This window comes from Cyprinodon tularosa, unplaced genomic scaffold (genome assembly GCF_016077235.1).
Source record: "Cyprinodon tularosa strain WSP-4 unplaced genomic scaffold, ASM1607723v1 ctg234, whole genome shotgun sequence".
NCBI lineage: Eukaryota > Metazoa > Chordata > Actinopteri > Cyprinodontiformes > Cyprinodontidae > Cyprinodon > Cyprinodon tularosa.
Genome location: NW_024038875.1, coordinates 584,584 through 606,321, shown reverse-complemented (window position 1 = coordinate 606,321; position 21,738 = coordinate 584,584). Strand labels below are relative to the sequence as shown.

The following is a 21,738-nucleotide window of genomic DNA, read 5'->3' as shown; positions in this document are numbered from 1 at the left end:
GTTTCCAATTTATCAAGTTTAAAAGTGATAAGGGAGTTACTCCAAGGAGCTTCAGTTTTATAAAAACAGGTGTATAAAATTATTTTATTTTGTATTTATTTCGATTTTTACCAACTTCAAGGCAACATATTGATGTTTTTTTTTTCATTTGAGGTGGAAAGCATATAATTATACAAATTAAATGATTAAGATAGATAGAATGATAGATCGATAGATAGGAAATTTACCTGCTCAATAGCAAAGATAAAAACATATAAAATAGGATACACAAAATTACATTAAAAAATATTAATTATAATAAAAAACTCAGTCCTTCAAGAGGCATTAAACTGTCTAATTGAGGCCAGGACAAAAGATCTTGTGTATCTCTCTGTTCTACTTCTCAAAGAGATTTGTCTCGAAATAGTCTTTATTTCAGTTATTGTACATTCCACTTTTGGACAATCACTGATACTTTTGACTGAGAGGGGTACTCCTGGTAAGACAAAATGCCCAAATGGGTACACGAGTCAAAAAAGGTTGGAAAACACAGTCTTAGAAAACACTGTGGTCTGACAAGATAACAGCTGCACTCTGTGGAAGATGTAAGAGTAGTGACATCTGGTGTAAAAGTACCGCGGTATAACAGCGGGACATGGTGGTGGTAGTTTAATAACATGGTGCTGTTTTTCTTCTTTGGATGTAATTGGTTTATCCATGAATTATGTCAAAGTGCCTTTATTTAGCAGAACAGAGACAGAAAGCATAAGAGGAAAAAAATACAGCTTAATGATGCTGAATTCAAACGAGTGGATAAATATTTCTCTAAAGTGAAAAAAAGAAATAAATATGGCAGATATCACTTACCTTTTTTTCAGGTTTAGGGACAGATGAGTCATCAGGTTCAGGTAGGTCTTGGGCGATTTTTTTCCCCATTATAAAATAAGTTCTTAATGGCATTGGATGAGTTTCAAGTTTAGAAATCAATTAACTGTTTTCCTTTTTCTAAACATTATACCTTAGAATTAAAGAGGAAATGAAAATATTTTTATTCCTCCACTTTGCTTTTATTTGAACAAAATGGACATTCTACATAGAATTACATAATGCAGTTTAACAATACAAAATCTACACAATTATACAATGTTTTTTTTTTTTTTACTTTTTGTTCGACAGTTAACTGTACAGGATAAATGGATACAATACTGTGCTTTTATTCCTTTCATTTAATTCTATATTTGGCACTTGACCACAGGTTGCAATTGAAATTAAATAAAGGAGTGGAAGTACCTGATTGTCTAACAGAAAGGAGCAGAAGTTTGAATCACAGTTCTTTTTTTTTTCTTTTCTTTAAATAGTTTAGCCCAACTATTACATTTATACACCTGTGAATACAACTGTATCTCTGCTCAGCAGGGCAGAGTGGAGTATAATGAATCCTGATAGAAGTAGAGAGATCTGCTCCTGCAAACGACTTCCAGTCTGTGTTTAGAAGCGAAAAAACAAACTGCTGTTCTTACAGTGTTACTCAGAGGAAAAATACAAACCAGAACATTGTCACTTAAACAGAACATTTGTTTTTTTCTTGAACAGAAAATATCCTGGCAGACCCTCCTTTAATGAAAAGAGTGCGGACGGCTTTAGACTTAAATCTGCTGACATCTTGTTTCTGAATGGGGAAAATTAGGTTACTTTAAACTAATAGTAGGAAAAGTCAAATGCATTGAAAAAAACAAAACATGTGCAATCCTCTCCTTTTGCTTAAAATATGTCTAGTATACATACGAGTGATTGTACAGGTTTTCTCACAATTGTCAGTAAAAGAAATCCAAACATCTGTCGTCACATTTCAGTATTTTGAAAACTTTAAAGTTAAATCTTTACGCTGCAACAAAACGCTGCAGTAATTTCAGAATAAAATAAAAACATACTATTTATATTCATATCTGCTTTGTCATTCCATTTGAACTGCGGTTGCATGCATGCAATCACAGCTCATTTTATGCACATCCCAAATGTAAGGGGAGTTCACTTTCCAGAATCCACATGCGTATAATCTGTGGTCACGACAATTCAACTTCATTCAGAAATATCCAAGTCAGTTTTGGTTGTTTCGTAACATTCTTTCAAAAGTAATACAGTACAATAAAAAAATAATAAACTCCTTATTTAAACAACAATCTCCAGATTGTCTGTTTAAATAACTCCTCTGTAGTCCCAGACTGACATGCTTCATTCTTTTTTTTTATGCCAGTGTTGACAGTGAGCTAAAGCAATACTTGGTAAGGATCTGTTTGTCATGTCGGCTGCACGGATAAAACCAGCATTCTTCTCTTTAAAAATAAAAAAAAGGATAAAAACAAACCAGGATTGTTTCAGCGTACCTCGTTCATCGCCTACCCAGCTGCTCTCACTGCACAGGGAGAGCTTTTTTCTTCCCAGTGAGTCTTTGATGGTATGTCAGTCCTTCAAGTCAAATCTGTACCGTGGATCAGACTCGTGTTTGTGCAGAACCTTTGACCAAACATAGAGGCCTGTGAACAGTGTGTGCATCGGGTTGTTTGAAAGATTACATGTATATGTAAGTATATCCTGTTTCAGTATAGTGAGTGTTCATGTGCCTCTATAGGTCAAAGTATTACATTTCAAAAGAGTCTCAGGTGGGTCGAATGGGAGAGATTTTAAAAATGTGCTAAAGTATCAGTCCAGTTTCCTACTGCCCAGCACTGCTGGGATCACACTGCAACAGCCGCACTATGGACGGGTCGTTCTTCGCTCCCTCCACAAACTCCTCCAGGGACAGTTTACCTGAAACAGACAAAGCTTTGTTAATACATGGTTTTTTTTACTTCTAAGTTTCAGCTGTTTGTTTGTAACGACAGGATGCTAGGCGAGTCTTACCATCTCGATTTGTGTCCATCTGCCTGAAGATTTTATCTGTGCGTTTCTCAGGTGTGGATTCATCCTCTGGCATTTTCATTACAGAGGAAACCATCTTGTAGATGGCCTGAATATGGGTTGTACCAAAACAAAGAAAGAAAAACAAAACATTCAGTCAAACTGTTTTTTTAAGGTTCATACTGATCATTTGGACAGCAGCCTAAACCCATCACTGATATACGCGGCTGATTTTTGGAACTGATTTCCCCCCCCCCCACATTCCTCTGTTTACACAACAAAAATGGCAAAATGATATCAAATGTTACACAAGTCTTAATAAAAAAATAAATAAATGTTTATTAACATTGTTGTGTTGGCTTGAACAAAAATATCAGCTGGCCAATGTGTCGGTCTATCTCTATTAAATGTCCACACAAACTGTTCACTCTCAGACCATATATTTACCATAATCATTAAAAAAAATCTAAACTTTTATCAAAAGTTAAAGATTTATCCCTGAAAGAAAAAGCTAGTTTATGGCCTCTAACAAAACATGAAAGCAGTGAAAACAGAATCTGTTTACAGATCTGTTGGCTATGTCCACCACTTATCTTTCAGTTGGTCAGAGATGATAGGGAGATGGATGGAGCAATGGGCGAAAAATTAAAAATAAAACCTTATAGAGGCTGGAAAAGCTTAAATCTTGGAGACAAGGCTCACTTTCCAACAGAACAGTCATAAAAACTACAGAGGAATGGTTTAGACCTCCTGTTTGGATGGTTCACAGAGAGCCTCCATCCAATCTGACTTGGTTTGAACAATCTAACAAAGAAGAACTAAAAAAAGCTACCAGGTTTATGATGTTTAAAGCTGGTAGAGTCCAAAGGCTTACGAGCTGTAACCATTTATTTTTACATGTATTTATTAATTTACATTTATAAAATGTCATGAATCTGTCATAAATTTGTGGCTCTATCATAACCAGTTGTAAAATATCAGAAGGCATGAAGAGTTTTTTTGTATTGATGAAAACTAATCTGTCGGATTGTATTGAATTAATCCCAGGAGTGAATAATGAAAGAAAAAGCTATCTAAATCCACAGTCTCAGAGTTTTATAACATTCCTACAAATAAACACGCATTCACCATACAAGTCTCTTAAGTGTAATGAAAACTAATTTGGAAGACGGATTACCTAAGGCGCTTCATTTAGCACCATGATATATGATGTAACAACATGTGTAAAGGCTTGCTGGGTGGTGTGTGTGTGAATGACGCACAGGGAGGAGGTGTTCGTCCAATTAGACAAGAGCTTCATTTAGCTTCAAGTAAAGAAGCCCTTTGGCTAAGTGAAGGTTTGATTGAGAAGATCAGAAAAGAAACGTCCTGTTGTGATGGTCATTCAGTTCCAGTTCAGAAATGAGAGCCAGACAGGAGCAGCTATCATCTATTTATGCAGAGGAAGGATGTAATATTGTAGCAACCAATGGGAATAATCTAGGGCTGATGATAGCATATCTTTCTTCATTGTGCTTGTTATAATACAATTACCATACTAATATAAACACAATAAAACCCTTTTGAAAAACTGCCAACAATGTCCACATAAGATGCCTTTACAACCTATGAGGACCATTTGTCAAGTTTAAAAACTAAATAATATTTCATAAATATTTGCTTGAGAAAACTAAAGACATAATGCCTGAATGTCAGTGAATGAAAAACTCTGTAATCAATATTTACCGAAATATTTAAAAAAAATAATATCACAATTACTATATTAAAAGGAATTGTGAGAGGAAAAAAAAAATTGTTGGACCAAAAACAGCATAAATTAGGTTAATAATATAAATTTTTGCACCTGCGATGTTTCAATGAGGTTAATTATGTATTTTGAATTGAGTTGAACTGAGATTAAATTCCTATGCCAATAAAATGACATGAACTGAAGCAGAGAAAAGCTGAGGGAGTCTAAAAGGAAAACACTCCTAGGATTAGGGATGGGAATCGAAAACCGGTTCCTGTTAAGAACCGGTTCCGTATTTTCTGATTCCATGGCATCGTTTGGCAGCTCACTGAACGATTCTTTTTTCGATTCCCGCAGCACCAGAGCCTAGAGCGCCGGCTCTGGGGAGCACGACTTACGTCACGTTTTTTACGTAAGTTACGCAAGTTACGCAAGTTACGCAAGTTACGCAAGTTGGAAGAACTATTCGAAGAGGAAGACAACGAGCTGCGGTCACTTTGTGAATCAAAGCCCCGTCTTTCCTTAGCCCAGAGGGTAGATCAGGAAATCCAGCTCTATAAAAGCTTGCCCTCCATCCCCTGCAGGGATAGCGCCACACTGTGGTGGTGGAACAAGCAAGATACGCTGCCCTTGCTATCTGACTGGCTGAAAACTACCTCTGTGTGCAGGCTTCCTCCACCCCATCTGAGAGGGTGTTCTCCACGGCTGGAGACACCATAAGCCCTGAAAGATCCCGTATTCTTCCAGAAAAAGCAGATATGCTCATCTTTCTGCAAAAGAACTGTTAATTTTTCCTACTACTGTTTTATAATTAGTATTTTTTGTTATTTAAAATAGGTTATTATCCCATCATTTGTTATTAGACATTGTTGGTTATTAAGTTTGTTCTTGTATATTTATTTTTCATTTAAACACAGATGTTACTCCAGTTTCACATTTCCTGTGGACATCTTGATCTTGTTGAGTTTGTAAGATTGTGCAATAGTTAAGTAAACAAAGTTGATTCTGATAATCAAACTGTTTGTTCTCCTTTTTCCCCCAAATTGGAATCGAAAAAAGAATCGATAAAGAATCGAATCATTTCATAGAATCGAAAAGGGAATCGGAATCGTGAAAATCTTTTCAATTCCCAACCCTACCTATGATGAGCTGATCTCTTACCGTTACTATCTCCAGCATCTCCGCCTTGCTGATGTATCCGTTCCCATCCAGGTCGTACATACTAAACGCCCACTTCAGCTTCTGGTCCAGCCGGCCTCTGGAGGTGACGCTGAGGGCGATTATGAACTCCCTGAAGTCTATGGTCCCGTCGGCATTGGCGTCAAAGGTGCGGAAGACATGCTCGGCGAACTTTGAGGCATCTCCATACGGGAAAAAGTTGGCGTAAATCTTTTTGAACTCTTCCATGGTGAGGGCGCCGCTGGGGCAGTCCCGCAGGAAGCCTTTGTACCACTCTGTGATCTCGTGTTCGGTGAAGTCCGTGTTCTCCATAAGGTCCTGCATGACGTCGGGACGGAGCTTGCTGTTCTGTTTGCCCATGGCTGCTTCTCTGGAGGTGGTGCTTGATTTGAAAGCAGGCTGCTGAGCAAGAGACAAAAAACATACACATATATTTAAGCAAGAGTGATGGGGAAAGGCCTGAACAAAAAAAGATGTATATACACTAAAACTAATGCAAATATGTACCAAAAAATATGGGAGAAGCTTTGAAAGCAACAGCTATTTACCAGAAACAACTAAAATACCAAATCAAATCCTCATTCAACCACCCTTAGCTGAACTGCAAATGATTAAGAAGCTTCTAGGTTACAAAAAACATTTCAAAGAGTCCAATTCTCCCTCTAATAACCAGATTATCCAGCAGGAAGAGATTCTTGTTGATAAAAAGGTCACAGGGTCTGTCTTAGAAACTTAGATTTCATACTCCATAAAACTCTTGATTTTTTTAATAGTTTTTCCGTGCATGATAATTCTATATGATGAACAGAAGAAGAACTTGCCTTTACTAAATTTGAACATTAGTGAGCTTTATAACAGGAAATTGTTCAACAAATGCATTGATTAACAAAGCAAAGTTTCAATTTTTGTTGTCTATTTTAACATCAGTATTACTCAATTATGCTTTCTTAGTAAAATTATCACATCTACAAAACTCATTTTTTCAAAAAAGGAAAAAGTATTAGAATTTCAGAGTTTCTATTTCACTGCCAGGTGCAAAGGAAAAACAGAGACCACCAAATGTCTGCAGAGAGCAGAACATCTGTACACAAACCAACCACACCTGTTGATAACCACGTGTGCAATAATGCGCCTTTGCTTGCATCTCTGCAGATGCAACTTACATTTCCTGCAAGAACTCTGAGACTCATCACTGACAAACAATATCTCAGCCTTTCCATTATTTCCTGAGATGTAAAACAAACTTCTTTAAGCCCAATTTTTAAAAACCAGGTAGCTTTAATCCTTTCATTAGCTTAGAGGCAACAATGAGCTGCGGTCACCCTCACAGATCTTCCTGCAGTTACCGAATCCTCGTCATAACGCTACAAGAGCAGGGAAAACAGATTACCACCTGGTGATATTCATAGATTTATTTATATTTTATCATGGCAGAGAGTGTAAAACTAAACAAAAAACACTGATTCAAATATAACACCAGTTGATTATGATAACAGCCTGATTAAATCATTAATATACCCCATAATTATTCTCAGAATTACACTGCTGCCTTAAAAAAAAAAAAACGTACAAAATGATAATTTAGTAAAAAATACTGAATTTGACAAAAAAAAAAAAAATGCTCTTGGGAAAAAAAAAGGGGTTAAAAAAAATAAAAGTACCTAGCTGATGAACAGTGAACTAAAATATCTGTAAACAGGTGCAGAAGTCTTTCCGAACACTACAGAAAACACACATACACAGTAATTTCGCTATGGTTTGAAATTGACAAAATTTATTTCTTATAAATTAAGTCAATCTCAAGGGCAGCTGATGTTTCTTTGTCTTTAATGGAAGCGTATTTAAACTTTCAACAACAACTATTTTTTTTTGCCCTACCTGACCCACCTTGTCCCTTTCTAAATTGATATTTAGCTTTGCAATTAGATCCCAGGCCTTGAAAAGGAAATTCACTATATTTCCACCAAGTCTTTTTTTTCTTTTTTTTTTTATACACCCAGTCTAAGGGAAATCACACCAGCATGAGAGCTAAAAGTCTTGTTCAATATCAAAAATGTATGTTTTTATATGTAAAATTTAGCCCTCCACGTTTCTTGTTCTCAGTAAAGTACCCAGTAAAGTAATTGCCCTTTTCTGTTCAGGTCTCAGTCTGTCTGTTGAAGAGGTCTGAACCACAATTCTGTTAAATTACTATTTTAATTGCTTGATAAATTCTTGTGCATCATAATAATGGTTTTAGAGGTAGAGGAGAAACAACAAGCCATGCAGCCACTCTCATTATCGCAGTCAGATAAAAATAAATACAAAAACTTTCCAGAATGCTTTTGGCTGACATTAGAAATTAATAAGGCTTCCAGGAAAGCCTGATGGCTTGTTCAGCTGCTTGCCTTTAGTTTTAGTTGGAAATTACCTGCATCCATCCAGCCAGACTATTTACATGCTGACTAAAATGTTTTGTCTTCCATTATAACAAACCAGACTGATGAGATTAATTTGTGTTTCTCCTGAGAGCTTCATCAAAACAGCAGCATGAGGTTTAGACTTAATCAGCTGGATGCATTTGTTGGATAAATGGTTGTTTTGCTATCAATTTAGCAACCACAAAACTCTACGAGGAAAAAATCTTTCCTTTCAATTACTTACTAAACATAGATGGAGCGTTTTTGCAAAAAATCAACAGCAGATTGATTAATGTTAATATAGATGTTTTTAAATGGGATTTAACTTTGATAAGGGACAAAAAATGTTTACATTAATCTAACATTGAAGAAAAAATATTCAAAAGACTTCTCAGTCTTTAATTTAATTGTGCTCTTTTTGATAGATGTTTTACAGAAAGTATCTCAATTATGACACAAATCAATATTCTCCTTATTCCAACCTAAATGGAAACTAATGTGCCATTTTTAAGTTTGATTTGTTGTTCTTAACACTTTTGGAAACAATAAATGAAAACTATTAGACAAACTGGTAAATTAATTAGAAATATCAATCATGTGAACTCAATTTGAGTTTAAACAATTGGAGCTTTGATCCACTGATACAAGGTTTGGCCAATTAGGAATTCTTTTTTAAACTGCAGTAAAAGACAACATAAGAGAAAAACATTCAGTTATATTGGTTTCCAGTTTATTTTGAATGTAAGAGCAGTAGCTTTGTACCTTTACAAAAGGAAAAAAAAAAAAAGATGAGTCTTCATTTTAGGGTGTTTTTAATAATCTTATGTTAGCAATTAGCATTGCTAACTGCTAACATAATGTCTAACATAAGATTAGACATTACTAAAACTGTATTGATTGTGTGGACTCCAAAGAGAAAGGATGTTTATTTTAACCTTGAAATTTTAAATCAGGGTTTATACATGAATGAGTAACTCTTATTTAATGCTTTTTAATGCTCTTAGAAATAATCTTAATGCCATCAACAAGTACCCATGACTTATATCATAGTCATGGGTACTATATAGATACACATATATATACACGGCAAAATCCTTCGTCATCTTCACCATGGACAGGCTGCAGCCATGTCCCAATTTCCTTGTTTTCCCGCCACTTTGGTTCAAATTTGCATTTTTCCCCCCATTCTCTAGCATTTTCTCCACCTCAAGCTTCTTTTTCAAAGCATTTTAATGTCACGATTATCAAATTTAATGAATTTTAATGCCAATTAAGGCCTTTATTTAAAAAATAATAATTTAATGATTTTTAATGACCCAGAGAAACCCTGTAAATAGTTTGTCACCATTTCTAACTTATAAAAGACAGAGACCTAAAACATGAAAAACTAAATAAAATTGAGCAAGTTTGTTAGTAACCAAAAAGATGTCTTACCACATACTTGAATATATTTTCCTTTCGTTACAATACATTTTTATTCAAACCTTCCTCTTAAAGGGATAGTTCGGTATTTTTGACATGAATCTGTATGGCATCCCCATCACCAGCGGCATGCAATCACACTGACTTACCCCTGGCAGCGTCCTGTGAGCAGAGTTATCGTCCAGTTTTGGTCAAGCCGACACATAATGTTTTGGGAAGAGAAAAGTTTTATTTCGCTGTTCCTAAAAACCTGCAGGACTACTTTCGGCTTGACCAAAACTGGACGATAACTCTGCTCACAGGACGCTGCCAGGGGTAAGTCAGTGTGATTGCATGCCGCTGGTGATGGGGATGCCATACAGATTCATGTCAAAAATACCGAACTATCCCTTTAAGGCAGGTGTTGCTTCTATTCCACAGTGAAAGTAAGGGTTAGCTTTCTTATAAAAAAAAATAAAAAAGGATCAATTGAGCCCGGTATCTTCCTTATTCGGTCACATTTAGAAGAGCACTTTCATCATAAGATGGCCGCACTTATTGTGCTTTCACTGACCAACAAAAATATTATTATGCTTTCAATTGGACAGCCTCCAGTTTTGGCCGGTAGAACTAAAAGACTGGCGCTTCCAGTCATCTCTCTTAGTGCTGTTTTATGCTAGGACAGATTCCCCTTCAGCTATATGCGTTTCACCGCCAGTCTGGAGAAACGGAATTAATCTATAAACTAGGGCTGCAACAACGAATCGATAAAATCGATAAAAATCGACTTTTAAAAGCGTTGGCAACGAATTTAATCATCGATTAGTTGTGTCGCGCGATTAATGCGTCATCCGCCGCCGCCGTCATCCGGGGGAAGAAAAAAAAATATGGCGGAGCGAGTCAGCGCCGCAGTTGCAGTGTTGCCAACTCAGCGACTTTTCAGACCCCTCCAGCGACTATTTTTCAAAAAAGCGACTAGCGACAAATCTGGCGACTTTTTACGGTGTCACTGGCGGCTTTTGCCTGCCGTGGGGCGCCTCCCCCATCCCAACGCCTTTCTCCCTCTCCCACAGGAATCCCTCTCAGCGCGGCAGTCAGAGCCGCAGGATTTTAGTGAGGAGTTTACCCTCAGCGTCCAGACTGCAAATGAAGCGCGCATGCGCCGGGATTGACGGCGCAAATTGATCACAATAATTAAAATAGCCTGCGCTTTGTAAAGTGAAAAAAGTGATAACATGCAACTTTTTTCAAAATAAATTAACATGGCACGGAAGCACCACTGTTATGACGCAGCACCTGAAAAGAAAACACTTTGGAGCCTTCGATGGCAGTGAAGAGAGCTGATCAGCAGGATGAGTAACCATGTTTGTTTGGTTTTAAAGTGGGGAAACGTAACGTTAGTTTCTCAGGTAGCTCATCTGATGCTTTCCTTACCTTGTTAGTAGGTTACAGACAGGGATAAGGTTGGCTACTTATTTTACTTTTAATTTCATTTACATTTGTTTAAGCAGCGTTTATATTTTCTTTATAAATAAATTAACTTGCAAATTATGAGGGCAAGGCTTTTAAAGTTTAAATCTTCTGGCAAAGATAAAGAAAAGAAGATCCTGCAATTTATGGAAGTAAAGCAGAACAAAATCCAGCAAGATCAGTAATATGTCAATTAATTATCTGCCACATTCCCATGTAAATATCTGTCTTTGGAGGATGTGTTTTTTTACCACCCCTAGTTCTCTCATTTTTATTCCAAATACAATTTATAATTTGAATCACAGGGCTATTTTTATCTCTATGGTTCAGTATTTTCTCAAGCAGCAACTTTAACTGCTATACTTTCCTGTCTTAAAAGGCAGAACTCTTCTAGTCTAAAAAAAACTCATTTCTTGAAATGGGGGGACCTATTGTTGAACCCCTTAGGGGCTTTAAAAAACAAAAATGCCTGTCTCTTTTTGCGCTTTATGAACCAAAGTAGCCTATATTTTGTGGATGTACAGCTACATTTCTCATGTAAGTTTGCGTAGTTTTTACACAAACATTTATTTTTCATATTGCACCAGTACAGTTAATGAGCAACCTGTACTTGTGTGCTTGTTTGTTCTGTCTAAAATGTTTATTTTGGAATAAAGAGGTTAATATAAAAAATTTTTTTTTGTCCGATTCATCGATTAATCGAAAAAATAATCGGCCGATTCATCGATTTTTAAAATAATCGTTAGTTGCAGCCCTACTATAAACATTTACAATGAAAATACCTTTTATTTGAAGTGGAAAAATAGTTATTCCAGTCTTATACTGATGAAAAAGTCTTTAATTTTCATAGTCTTGGTCAAAGTTTTCAAAGACAAAGATTAATGACATAAAATACATATATCCCATATATGTAACTGAATACAAGTGCATGTCACATCAATATGATATGGCAAGGTTTTTAAAACAAACGGCGAGGGAGCAGTGGGAGAGATATCTGTCTTCAATCATTTCAAGCAGTTTATTCATTATCAAACTTTTTTTTTTTTTTTATGTGATAATTATCTTTTTGTATTTACTAAAATACCAAAATAGTCTATCTTTAAGACTTTAATGACCTAAAAAAAGGCAATAAAATTCTGAGCCAACATCTTTGATGTTCAAAATGAGCCCAGTTAAAAGACTTCAATTGTGTTCCTGCAGCCAGAGCAACATTTCTACTCCAGGGTGTCCATACTTTAAAACAAGATTAAATAATAAGAACCTGGACCTCTATCGAACATCCCATCATCTTGTCACCCCAAGATCTTCTCTATTTCTGGCTCTGTGAGATCATTGCCCACAATTAACCGCTAAGGCTCTTACCTGCTGCCCCTGGCAGAGTGGTGCCGACAGGCTTACATAACGACTGCTAAGTTCACGTGGTGGAGGCAGATTCTCTCTTGAGCATCCCAGGAGGTCAGGATAAGTGAGTGAAAGCTAGTTTAACCTTCTGAGCTGAGAACAGGCCAGAGATAGAGCTGCTGACCTAAGCTAAAGCTGTGTGAGTGAATCTGAACTGAACATGCTATCACTTTTAGTTTTGAATAAAAATAACATGAACACCAAGCATGGTCAAATAACTTTAACTTAGAAGACTAAATCTCAGAAATGATATGGAAAAAGCAGCATATTACCATGGAAATCTAATGCAACAAATATCTCATATTCAAAGTTTTGCCAATGAAAAATGTCGTGTTGCTTTCTTCTATTTTATTGTTTTATTAACAGAGATTTTGAACACAAGCAAGAAACAAACCTTAAGATAAACAATGAGGTAATTTAAAGCTTTTAGTTCATTTCCTAGAAAAACTCCACAAAATGTGCTTTCAACTAGGATTTTTTTGGTCATAATAACAGAACAGAAAGTTGTTTAATTGCTTGATTTTCAGAAAAAAATAAATAAAAATAGTACAATAAATATGATGATGGCAGAAGCTCTTCTTTTCTACTTGTTTTGGCATCTTTCCCAACATCAACATTTGGTCTAGGCATCTCTGGTTAAAAAAAAAAAAAAAAAAAGATTTGACCTGATTGGCCATACTTACTAAATGTTATATTAAACAATTTAGTGCAGCCATGTAAACTATTGCTAAAAAATAAGATGACTATTGATTGATCCACATCGTGTCTCATCTCATAGTGGGTCATCTGGGCCACTGAAAACAAGCATCTACTGTCTGCAGACAGTGTCGGACCAAATATCACTGGACTTAAGAATGAATGATATTTTACCAAAAAAAGGCAAAATTTGATCTTTTTCAGCTGCAATTTTGCAGACATTGTCACTAAAATGATGACCATGTTTTGATGTATTATAAAGCTCTTTATATCAGTATTGCACCTTCCTCCCCATACAGTGTATCCCTAGAATTTATATCCAAATGATTTTGAAATATATACCTGAATAAATTCACAGTTATGATGGTTAAAAAAAGAGAAAAAACAAAGTTTCCCATTTTCTTTTTTAAAGAAATCTAGGATCTAATGTAATTTTAAACCCAATGATCAGAAACTACAATGATAGATTTCAGTTTTCCTGTAGATCTGATCTGCCAATTTTAAAACTGGACTTCTTTTTAATTAACAAATGGTAAGGGCACATAAAATCTCCAAGCAAAAAAATAAATAAATAAAATTCTATTAGATGTTAAGTGACAAATCTTGATACTAATATTATAAATGTCCAGCAGATTTCATGATAGAGAAAGCAGGTATGGAGCCAGCAAATGAATACAGACTACAAAAGTGAAACTTACTTGTATTGTATTTAATGAACATCATGTATTTTTCAATATTGGATGTGCCAAACAGAATACTGCATCAACAAAAAGACACAGTGTACTAAATAAACCTGGAGACAATAAATAAATATATCTATCAGATTTTAGAATGATAAAGCATTGGTGTTTACTGGTGTTTAAATAAATATGTTTCATTTCTGAAGCTGTTGCAAACATTTATTTGCATTTAAGTGAAGAACCATATGCAGCTGGTTTCTTTCTAGTGTAATTAAGTTGCGCTGTTCTCGTTGCTTTAGGCTCTTCACAGAGACGTTTGTCTCAGAACATTTTGTTGTTCAGTTATGTAAGGGACGCACGTCTCCATTTATATCCTCCAGGTAAGCCTTGACGCAAGACTGCAGCGGATAATCCAAGAACAGAGGGAGGTGAAGGGAGCCAAAAGGGCTAAAAAGGACCAGATTACTGACCATATGAAAAAGGTTAACTATCATGCGTCTCTCTCAGGCATGCAAAACTTAATTAAACCACACTTTAACTTCAAAAGCAAAAAATCTAAACCTTTTCTTTTTCCTTCTTTGCAGTAATAGAATTTTCAATTGAGAGGCAGCTTTCACATTAGGCCCAATATAAGAAATAAAATGTATGCTTATGTTATGTATCATTAAGGTAAAAGAATGCATATTAAACAGCGGTGCATTCAAACAAGCACACACATTCTCTCTCTAATTGCTTACAGTTATGCAGATTGGTAACAATCATTGCTGTTGTTAGTAAAGCTCCAAAAAAACTGTCAAAAGATTGAAATAGGAGGGCTGACTAACAACTGCAGGAGAAATAATGAAAAAAGATAATTGTTGTCTTTACTGCTCTACCTATTAATTAAATACAAAATCATAATAATAAGCCACATAAACTATCAGCATGTAGTTTGATTGTCCAAACTGAGCTGAGGAAATATCAAGTAAAGGTTATGAAAAAAAAAGCATTTAATTTTTGATTTTGTTCATTTTTTAAATGTGTTCCAGGCTTGCAAAGTTTTGTTTTATTTTTTTTATTACATTAGAATTTCTATTTTTTCCACTTCTCACAGTGTAGCAAATGATGAAAATCTGAGTTGAAATTGTGAGCACAGCCTTTATTGTTTAGTGAAAACATTTAACATCAATGCAGATAACTGCCATGGGAAGTTACAATAACTAGTGCACAGGAAACACTTTTACTTTAAACCCACATATTTGATCTCACTATGCTTTCATCTCTAGGTACATGCAAGAACTGAGGGTGTCGATGCAGCTTCAATTCAAACTGGTTGACTTGCTGCCCCTGCTGGATCGTTCAGACTTGGTAAAGGCTAAAAATCTAAATAATTTGGCTCAAACATTGCACCTGTCTTAAACCAAGAGGAAAAAACTGTTCTGGCTATGGCCTGTTTGCAATCAAACCCCCATTAAAAGCAGCTGCTACCCAGCATAACTTCTGGAGCATGGAGCGCTCACATTACAAATACTGTGGCAGCGTGTGTAGTGAGCTTCAGTGGCTCCTTGAATGTATAAGTGCAACTCAATCTGCCGTGTTATTTGGTGCGAGGTCAGAGTGAGACCACTACTGGTCCCATCTGGACCAAACAGTGGTAGGAAACCATTTGTGGAAAAGCTTTTCATTCATGAACGAAGAATCATTGCGCTAACTTAAGTAAGAGGAATCTAGAGTTATTGAAAGAATTTTCAAATGGATTCCTAGAAACCCGTAAAGTTAAATAAAACAATGTCCCTATCATGGGTTCAGATTCTGCAACAAACCGTTTTTCCTTTGATCATCTCTAAACTGTGACTGACAGGACAAATACTGAACCACAGATTAGCAAAAAGTTAATAAATGCACTTATTATTCAAAGTCACATTGAAATGAACTAATTTGAACTGCAAATTGCATCAGGTTGCAGTGAAAATAAATGAAAACGGTACATTTCCTCTTCACAGCTCAGTGGTTGCATACAAAACTATTGAGCAAATAAGCCGAAATGCAAATCTCCTAAGATGTTTGTTTATATTGCATATCTTTTATCTACAGCTGAAAAGAAATGTTGATGGTAATCTACTGTAGAAGGTTACAATAGTGAACCCTCCATTATAATCTTATTATCAGTGGTATTTAAATAAACTTGCAAATCACCATCTCCTAAGAAACTAATTTAAAGCATTTTTCAAAACACAGACTAACAACTTTCACGGTTTTGTCCTTGTAATTTTTTTGTTTTGTTGTTTTTTAAGAAAGTGTGAAACAAGAGGCCTAAACTTCATCATAATCCAGCACACATCGGCTCCCATTGTGAGTCGAAGAGCTCTTTGCGTCAAGGCGCTGCAGAAAACCACAATCATGACACTGAAGCCATTATGAGGAGCGGATGAGAACAAGATAACAAAATGCCAATGACGGCAGACAGAGATGAAGGGAAGAGCTGCAAAACAGACTGAGCATTGGACAAACACTCAGAGAAAATTGATGCCATTATATGCGGAGAGCAACACTCATTTTCCCCTGAATAACTAAATGTGTTTCCCTGCCGAACAGAAACAAAAGCCAGAAGGGGTGGAAATGTCAATGAGACGACTGAGCATCTCCCATTCCTCTTAGTAACTTGCATCTGCTGCAGAGGAGCAGAAAGAGAACAAGCAGTGTCCTATCAAAATCTTCTGTACTCATTTCTCTTCTCTCTTTACTGCTCCCCTTATCCTGGATTTACCCCATATCACTCACTCCTCCTACTATGTTTAAAAAAGCACTAATTCAATTCAAAAGAGCACCAACTGCCCCATCGATGAGACAAACTGTGCTGTTTTTACCGTCAATCTGGCCCAAACCAAACAAAAAACCCAGTCATGCAGAATAAAGTAGGGAATCCATTTAAATATAACAATCATCTGTAGGAGCTTGGCATCTTCAGATGTTTGAAGAGAAGCTTTTAGCACTGCAGCGACCACTATCTTGACTCCAACCCTGTTACTACACCTCTTCCGCTCTTCGAATGTCCTCGTTGTTTTATTGGCACCTCGAGTTACATATTACTAAAATCCAATTCAAAAGTGATGATGTCACACAGCTTTGTCTGTTGAAGCTATTTTGTTTGTTTGTTTGTTTCCTCCATGCAAAAAGGCTTAATTCTTCTTATTTTCTGCAACTAAATGTTTTATCTGGATTAGGAAACCTCGTCCTCTTTTGACACGGTATCATTTTACGCATCTATTTCAGTTTCCATTAACACCCCCGGGAACACACTGAAGGTTCTCCCGGTGGACATTCTACCACAAACCATATATCATGTAAAAAGTCTATATACATGTATACACATACTGGAGTAACTTTAATAAATATGTTAATTACCAAACTTTATAAAAATAAAAAAAATGGTCCAATGATCTAATATGGGTGCCTTTCGAATAAGCCTTAGTAATAGATACAGCTCAAACATAAAAAAAAAGTTAATGTGCTTCTTCAAACAGTACAGAAAAATATTAGTTAACATGGATTATGTTTTAAAGTACATAATGATGCAAAGAAATATTAATTGCTAGCGTTAGTTAGCCTAGCCACTAAATAAATTAGTTGGTTAATCTTAAACATGATTGAGTTGAATTTAGGGCTGCAACTTTTTTTGCGAATCAATTAATCTGTCAATCATTTTTTTGATTAATCGATTAATAATTGGATAGCCAAAGGTTCCTTAAATAAGAGTTTCTACAACAATTAAACAAGGTGAAACAAAAACTTTCCTACTTGAGGAGTTTTGGATATAGTACATTTGAAGATGAAAACTTTTTTTATCTTAAAAACAAAATTTTTAAATATTTTTGGCTTTAGCTAAAAACATATTTTACAGTCTCTACCCCACGGTTAATGATTAATCGATGACTAAATTAGCTGAAGATTATTTCAATAATCTATTAATCACGATTAATCTAAATAATAGTTTTAGCCCTAATTGAATTTAATATAATTTCTAGTAAGAAGGCCTGATCCCTTATAAAATAACACAGGTTCCTGATTCCCTGTCATCCAAATTTGAGTTTCATGAAAATGTCTCCACTGGTTTTTATAGGTTTTTATACAAGCTTTAGATCAGGGTTTATTTGTTTGTATTTCCTTTAACAGTAATTAATTTGGACATTTCTTTTAGGTGCCACTGACGGCAGCTCAACAATTATAAGGGGTATTTTTAGAGCAGCTTAAGAACCAGGGATCTAATTGGAAAATTGGCTAGCATCTTTTTCTAGTTTTCAAACCAATAAAAAAGTTTGTTAAAGTTCCCAATAGCACTCATTGATAAAGCCAAAACTGAAATTACAATTTTAAAGGATATATTATTTCAATATCGATACAAACAAAAAACCTGAGAAAGACCGCCAAAAAGACCAAAATAGATGCCTTTACAAACTTGTCATGCCAATTATTCTGCCACGTTTACGCGACTCCTCCAATATATATTTTCTTAGAAATATTCGCCTTAAAAATTAAAAACACCTCACACAACATAAATCCTGGAATATCAGGGAATAAAAAAAGCTGTACCACAATTACTGAATAAATTTATATTGTGATATACATTGATACTAAATGATCCCAAACTCCTATCAACTAAAACTCAATTTGTAAATTTGACTTTAATCTGAAGTTGGGAACAGATCAGAAGTAAACTGCACTGTTCAACGAAGGAAGAAGGTTCCGATACTGTTTTTATAGTTAAAAACTGGTATTTTATACATATTATACACTGATGAAAACAGATTATTTAGGCTGATATCTAAAACAAATTTAAACAATTATTTTAGTTTTTTCTGTAATTTTCATCCATGTTTCAATCCAGATTCAATGACATAAACTAGCCCAGGATTTCTGGACTGGTGTGGGTTGAATGCTCTTTTAATAAGCTTTTAATGTACACTTTTGGAAGCATACAAATCAACCTAATAAGTAAAACTGTTTGGAATATTAGCTAAGAAAAATGTAGAAACCAAATGCAGTGTTAATGAGCCAACAACTGAATGTACCAATTTACACTAGGACAACAGACTCTGAATCCAGCAGATTAAAAATAAAGACAGTGTAGCCCAAGTACTGACTGAATGCATAATTTACCAGAGATGCTCATGTGATGCAAAGCCTCAAGTTGTTTGTCTGAATAAATAACTGTGTATTTGTATATAAAGCTTAGAGGGCCTTTACATAGAAACAAAGGGATTTAACTTGTGGTTCAGCATGAAACTTCAGTATTGTACTTCTTTAACCACTGTAGAATAAGGAGGTTTTATGGGAATTTTGATAATACAATTAGGATATTAAGCACTGTGGACTAAATTTAATTTGAAACAATCTTAACTGAGAGACACAAACTATTTTAAACTTTCAGCTTTTAAAATAACGTCATAACCTTAACTGCACCAATTAAAAAGTTCTTTAAAGCTCCGCCACTCTCCTATGCAACTTCTCAATCATCAAAATTATTAACAAACACTCAAAAGCCCCAAACTGACATATTGTTCTTTTGGTAGACACGTGTCTGATTTTAGCTTCCTCTTGTTATACGTTTATGATCTGCTAGGAAATGCAGCTAACTCCATATTACCAACCAATCTGCCTACTGAAGTATAAAATAGTACAATTGTATTTTCAAATTGGTGGATTTAGATTTAAATGGGTTACAGTGGCTTGATAAGCACAATGTAAATTCAGCATTTTTACCATTTAATTTCAGACAAAGACATGATTTTTGCTCTCGGACATTTTATTAATCTTTACTTTAAAATGATACATTATAAATATGATCTCACTATTCTACAAGAACATGTTTCTGTCCTTAAACATCTGTTTAAAACTATTTTCATGTGTTTAAATTCCTCCTCTTTAGTTAAAAGGCAAAGATGACAAAGTCAAAGTGTTAATTCCAAAAGAGGAAAAAGGACCTTTAGCAAGCAAAAAATAAATAAATAAAAATAGCCTTAATCCCTACAGAAGAGGTGCAAGAAGCCAGATTTTTTTTTAAATAAGGAGCAAATATTTGTGCAGTATGCATTAAATGTGAGCAGATATACTTTTGAGAAAAACTGATCTTTTTAAATGCAAGATCAATGTTTGAGCAACAGCGAAGTATGATGTTGGACATTTTCTGTTCTTATTTTCTAGACAAAAGAAATATCCTCATATGTCTGTGACACCAAAAAAAAAGCCTTTAGCTGACAGCAGGCTGAGGAGTATAACAGAGTGATCGCTTTTACTCTATTGACTGAGAGCACAGACAATTTACCAGAGACATTCATTTGCAGGAAAGCAAACATTTCCACTCAGTTGTCAAAGTGAAGCCAGTGCAGTAAAAACTACCTTTTCTCCCCTGCTTTATTCCACTGAGTTGACTGATGGGCTATTTGCTGAAATCAGATCCTCACTTGGCTTTGTGTGGGCTCCACTTCCTCTGTTCACGCTTAAAATACAAATAAAACGAGTACCTATGAGGACTTCTCTGGAGGTTTCATTAGGGATGAAAAGGAGCACCTTCATCCGATTAGAAATGTAGGTGAAGCCTGATCAGCGGCTAGCGATGTATAATGCTGCTGCAGGGCAAATGTGTAGAAGAAACAGTTAAGTTTCGTCCCTAAAATTGACCTCAGAGCTACTAACAGTAATTGAAATAGTCAGAAATTACTTTTTGTTCGGGTTGCAAACCAATTTGAACTGAGCTGTGAGTAAATAAAAGTATCAGGAAGAGGGTACGGTGAACTCTGTGACAGGCGAGGACATTAGCAACGACTTACCTCGCTTTTTCAGTTTCGTTGAGGGATTCTTCTTTTAAAAAGTCTTCTTAATAGTCCATTACTTCGAGTAAAAGAGCTTTGAAACCAGGTGGGAAACAAACTAAAGCCTCACAGTAGCAGCAATAGCCGGTTGCTCACGGTCCAAACTCTAAAAGCGAGGCTGAATGTGTTCTCAACGGCTGCTCACTCAGACTATGCTCAGCCCACAGCTGCGTCACGTGGGCAAGTAGCGACCAATGGGAGACGGCGTTGTCCTGGCAACAGGAGACGGGACTTGAATGGCGATTAACTTAAGAAGTGTGTGTTGTTGGTGAGTTTACCGTCAGCCTTATTTAACAGGTGCCGATTGGTAACCACTTAAAAAGTAAAAAAAATAAAAAGTGGTCTGAAAAATTCGGACTTTATAATAGGGATTTCTTTCGATACCTACAACTAAGAGAATATTATAATAAAGAAATCAAAGATGGAAGTAATCCCAATGCGTTTCTGGAGACATATCAACATAAAACTCAAAAAAATATCTCACAGCTGTACACTAGCCTAATGTCATGTCAAACAAATACAACTCTGTAGGTAAAAGAAAAGTGAGGAAAAGAAACAATGGTCACAATTTCAAATGAAGAATGGTATAAAATCTGTCAGATGTTTCAGACTTCTACAAATTCACTAAAATGGAGGAAATTCAACTGGAAAACGCCATCTATTAAAAGTAAACAACTGTCCACCCAACAAATATGTTTTGGAGGCAATGTGGCACAGCTGACGCCAACCATGCACATGTTTTCTGGAACTTCGTTGAGATAAAACTTCCTGGTCTTCTATCCACCGTACTCAGTGCAAAGTACTGTTGTATTCTGTTCCATTTACTTTTGCCACAATGTATTTTGGCCTTATGTGTAATGTGAAAAAAGATGATCAGTATTTGGTTGAGATATTACTGTCAGCAGGGAGGAAAGCCATATAAAAGGATGGCTTAGACCTGAGCCACCCAACCATACTCAGTGGATGGACATTGTGGAGGAAATATTCACAATGGAAAGAATGGCTTAATTTAGATTTAAAAAGCTAAATTTAAAGAAAAATGGATAACATAAATTAGC

The 21,738-nt window shown here is 35.6% G+C and overlaps 1 protein-coding gene across 2 annotated transcripts; it reads right to left on the bottom strand.

The window, feature by feature from the left end:
* Positions 1–1,082: 1,082 nt before the first annotated feature.
* ncaldb (neurocalcin delta b) lies at positions 1,083–20,835 on the bottom strand. Of its 2 annotated transcripts, none has more exons than XM_038287088.1 (4): positions 20,639–20,835; positions 5,768–6,187; positions 2,881–2,986; positions 1,083–2,787 (listed from the first exon to the last, which is right to left on the bottom strand). In XM_038287088.1, the coding sequence occupies exons 2-4, from the start codon at positions 6,143–6,145 to the stop codon at positions 2,693–2,695; spliced, it is 579 nt and encodes a 192-aa protein (XP_038143016.1). In that variant the 5' UTR covers positions 6,146–6,187; positions 20,639–20,835; the 3' UTR covers positions 1,083–2,692. The 2 variants fall into 2 exon arrangements, with proteins under 2 accessions (XP_038143016.1, XP_038143017.1); XM_038287089.1 differs by having other exon boundaries at positions 5,768–6,184.
* Between the last annotated feature and the right edge of the window lie 903 nt (positions 20,836–21,738).

Bases quoted from the DNA above. Each gene is read 5' to 3' on its own strand.
- ncaldb (XM_038287088.1), bottom strand. From the start codon at position 6,145: ATGGGCAAACAGAACAGCAAGCTCCGTCCCGACGTCATGCAGGACCTT. The intron at 2,987-5,767 runs GTAAGAGATCAG...ACCCATATTCAG, and splicing joins AGATGCTGGAGATAGTAACG to GCCATCTACAAGATGGTTTC. The intron at 2,788-2,880 runs GTAAGACTCGCC...TGTCTGTTTCAG, and splicing joins GATGGACACAAATCGAGATG to GTAAACTGTCCCTGGAGGAG.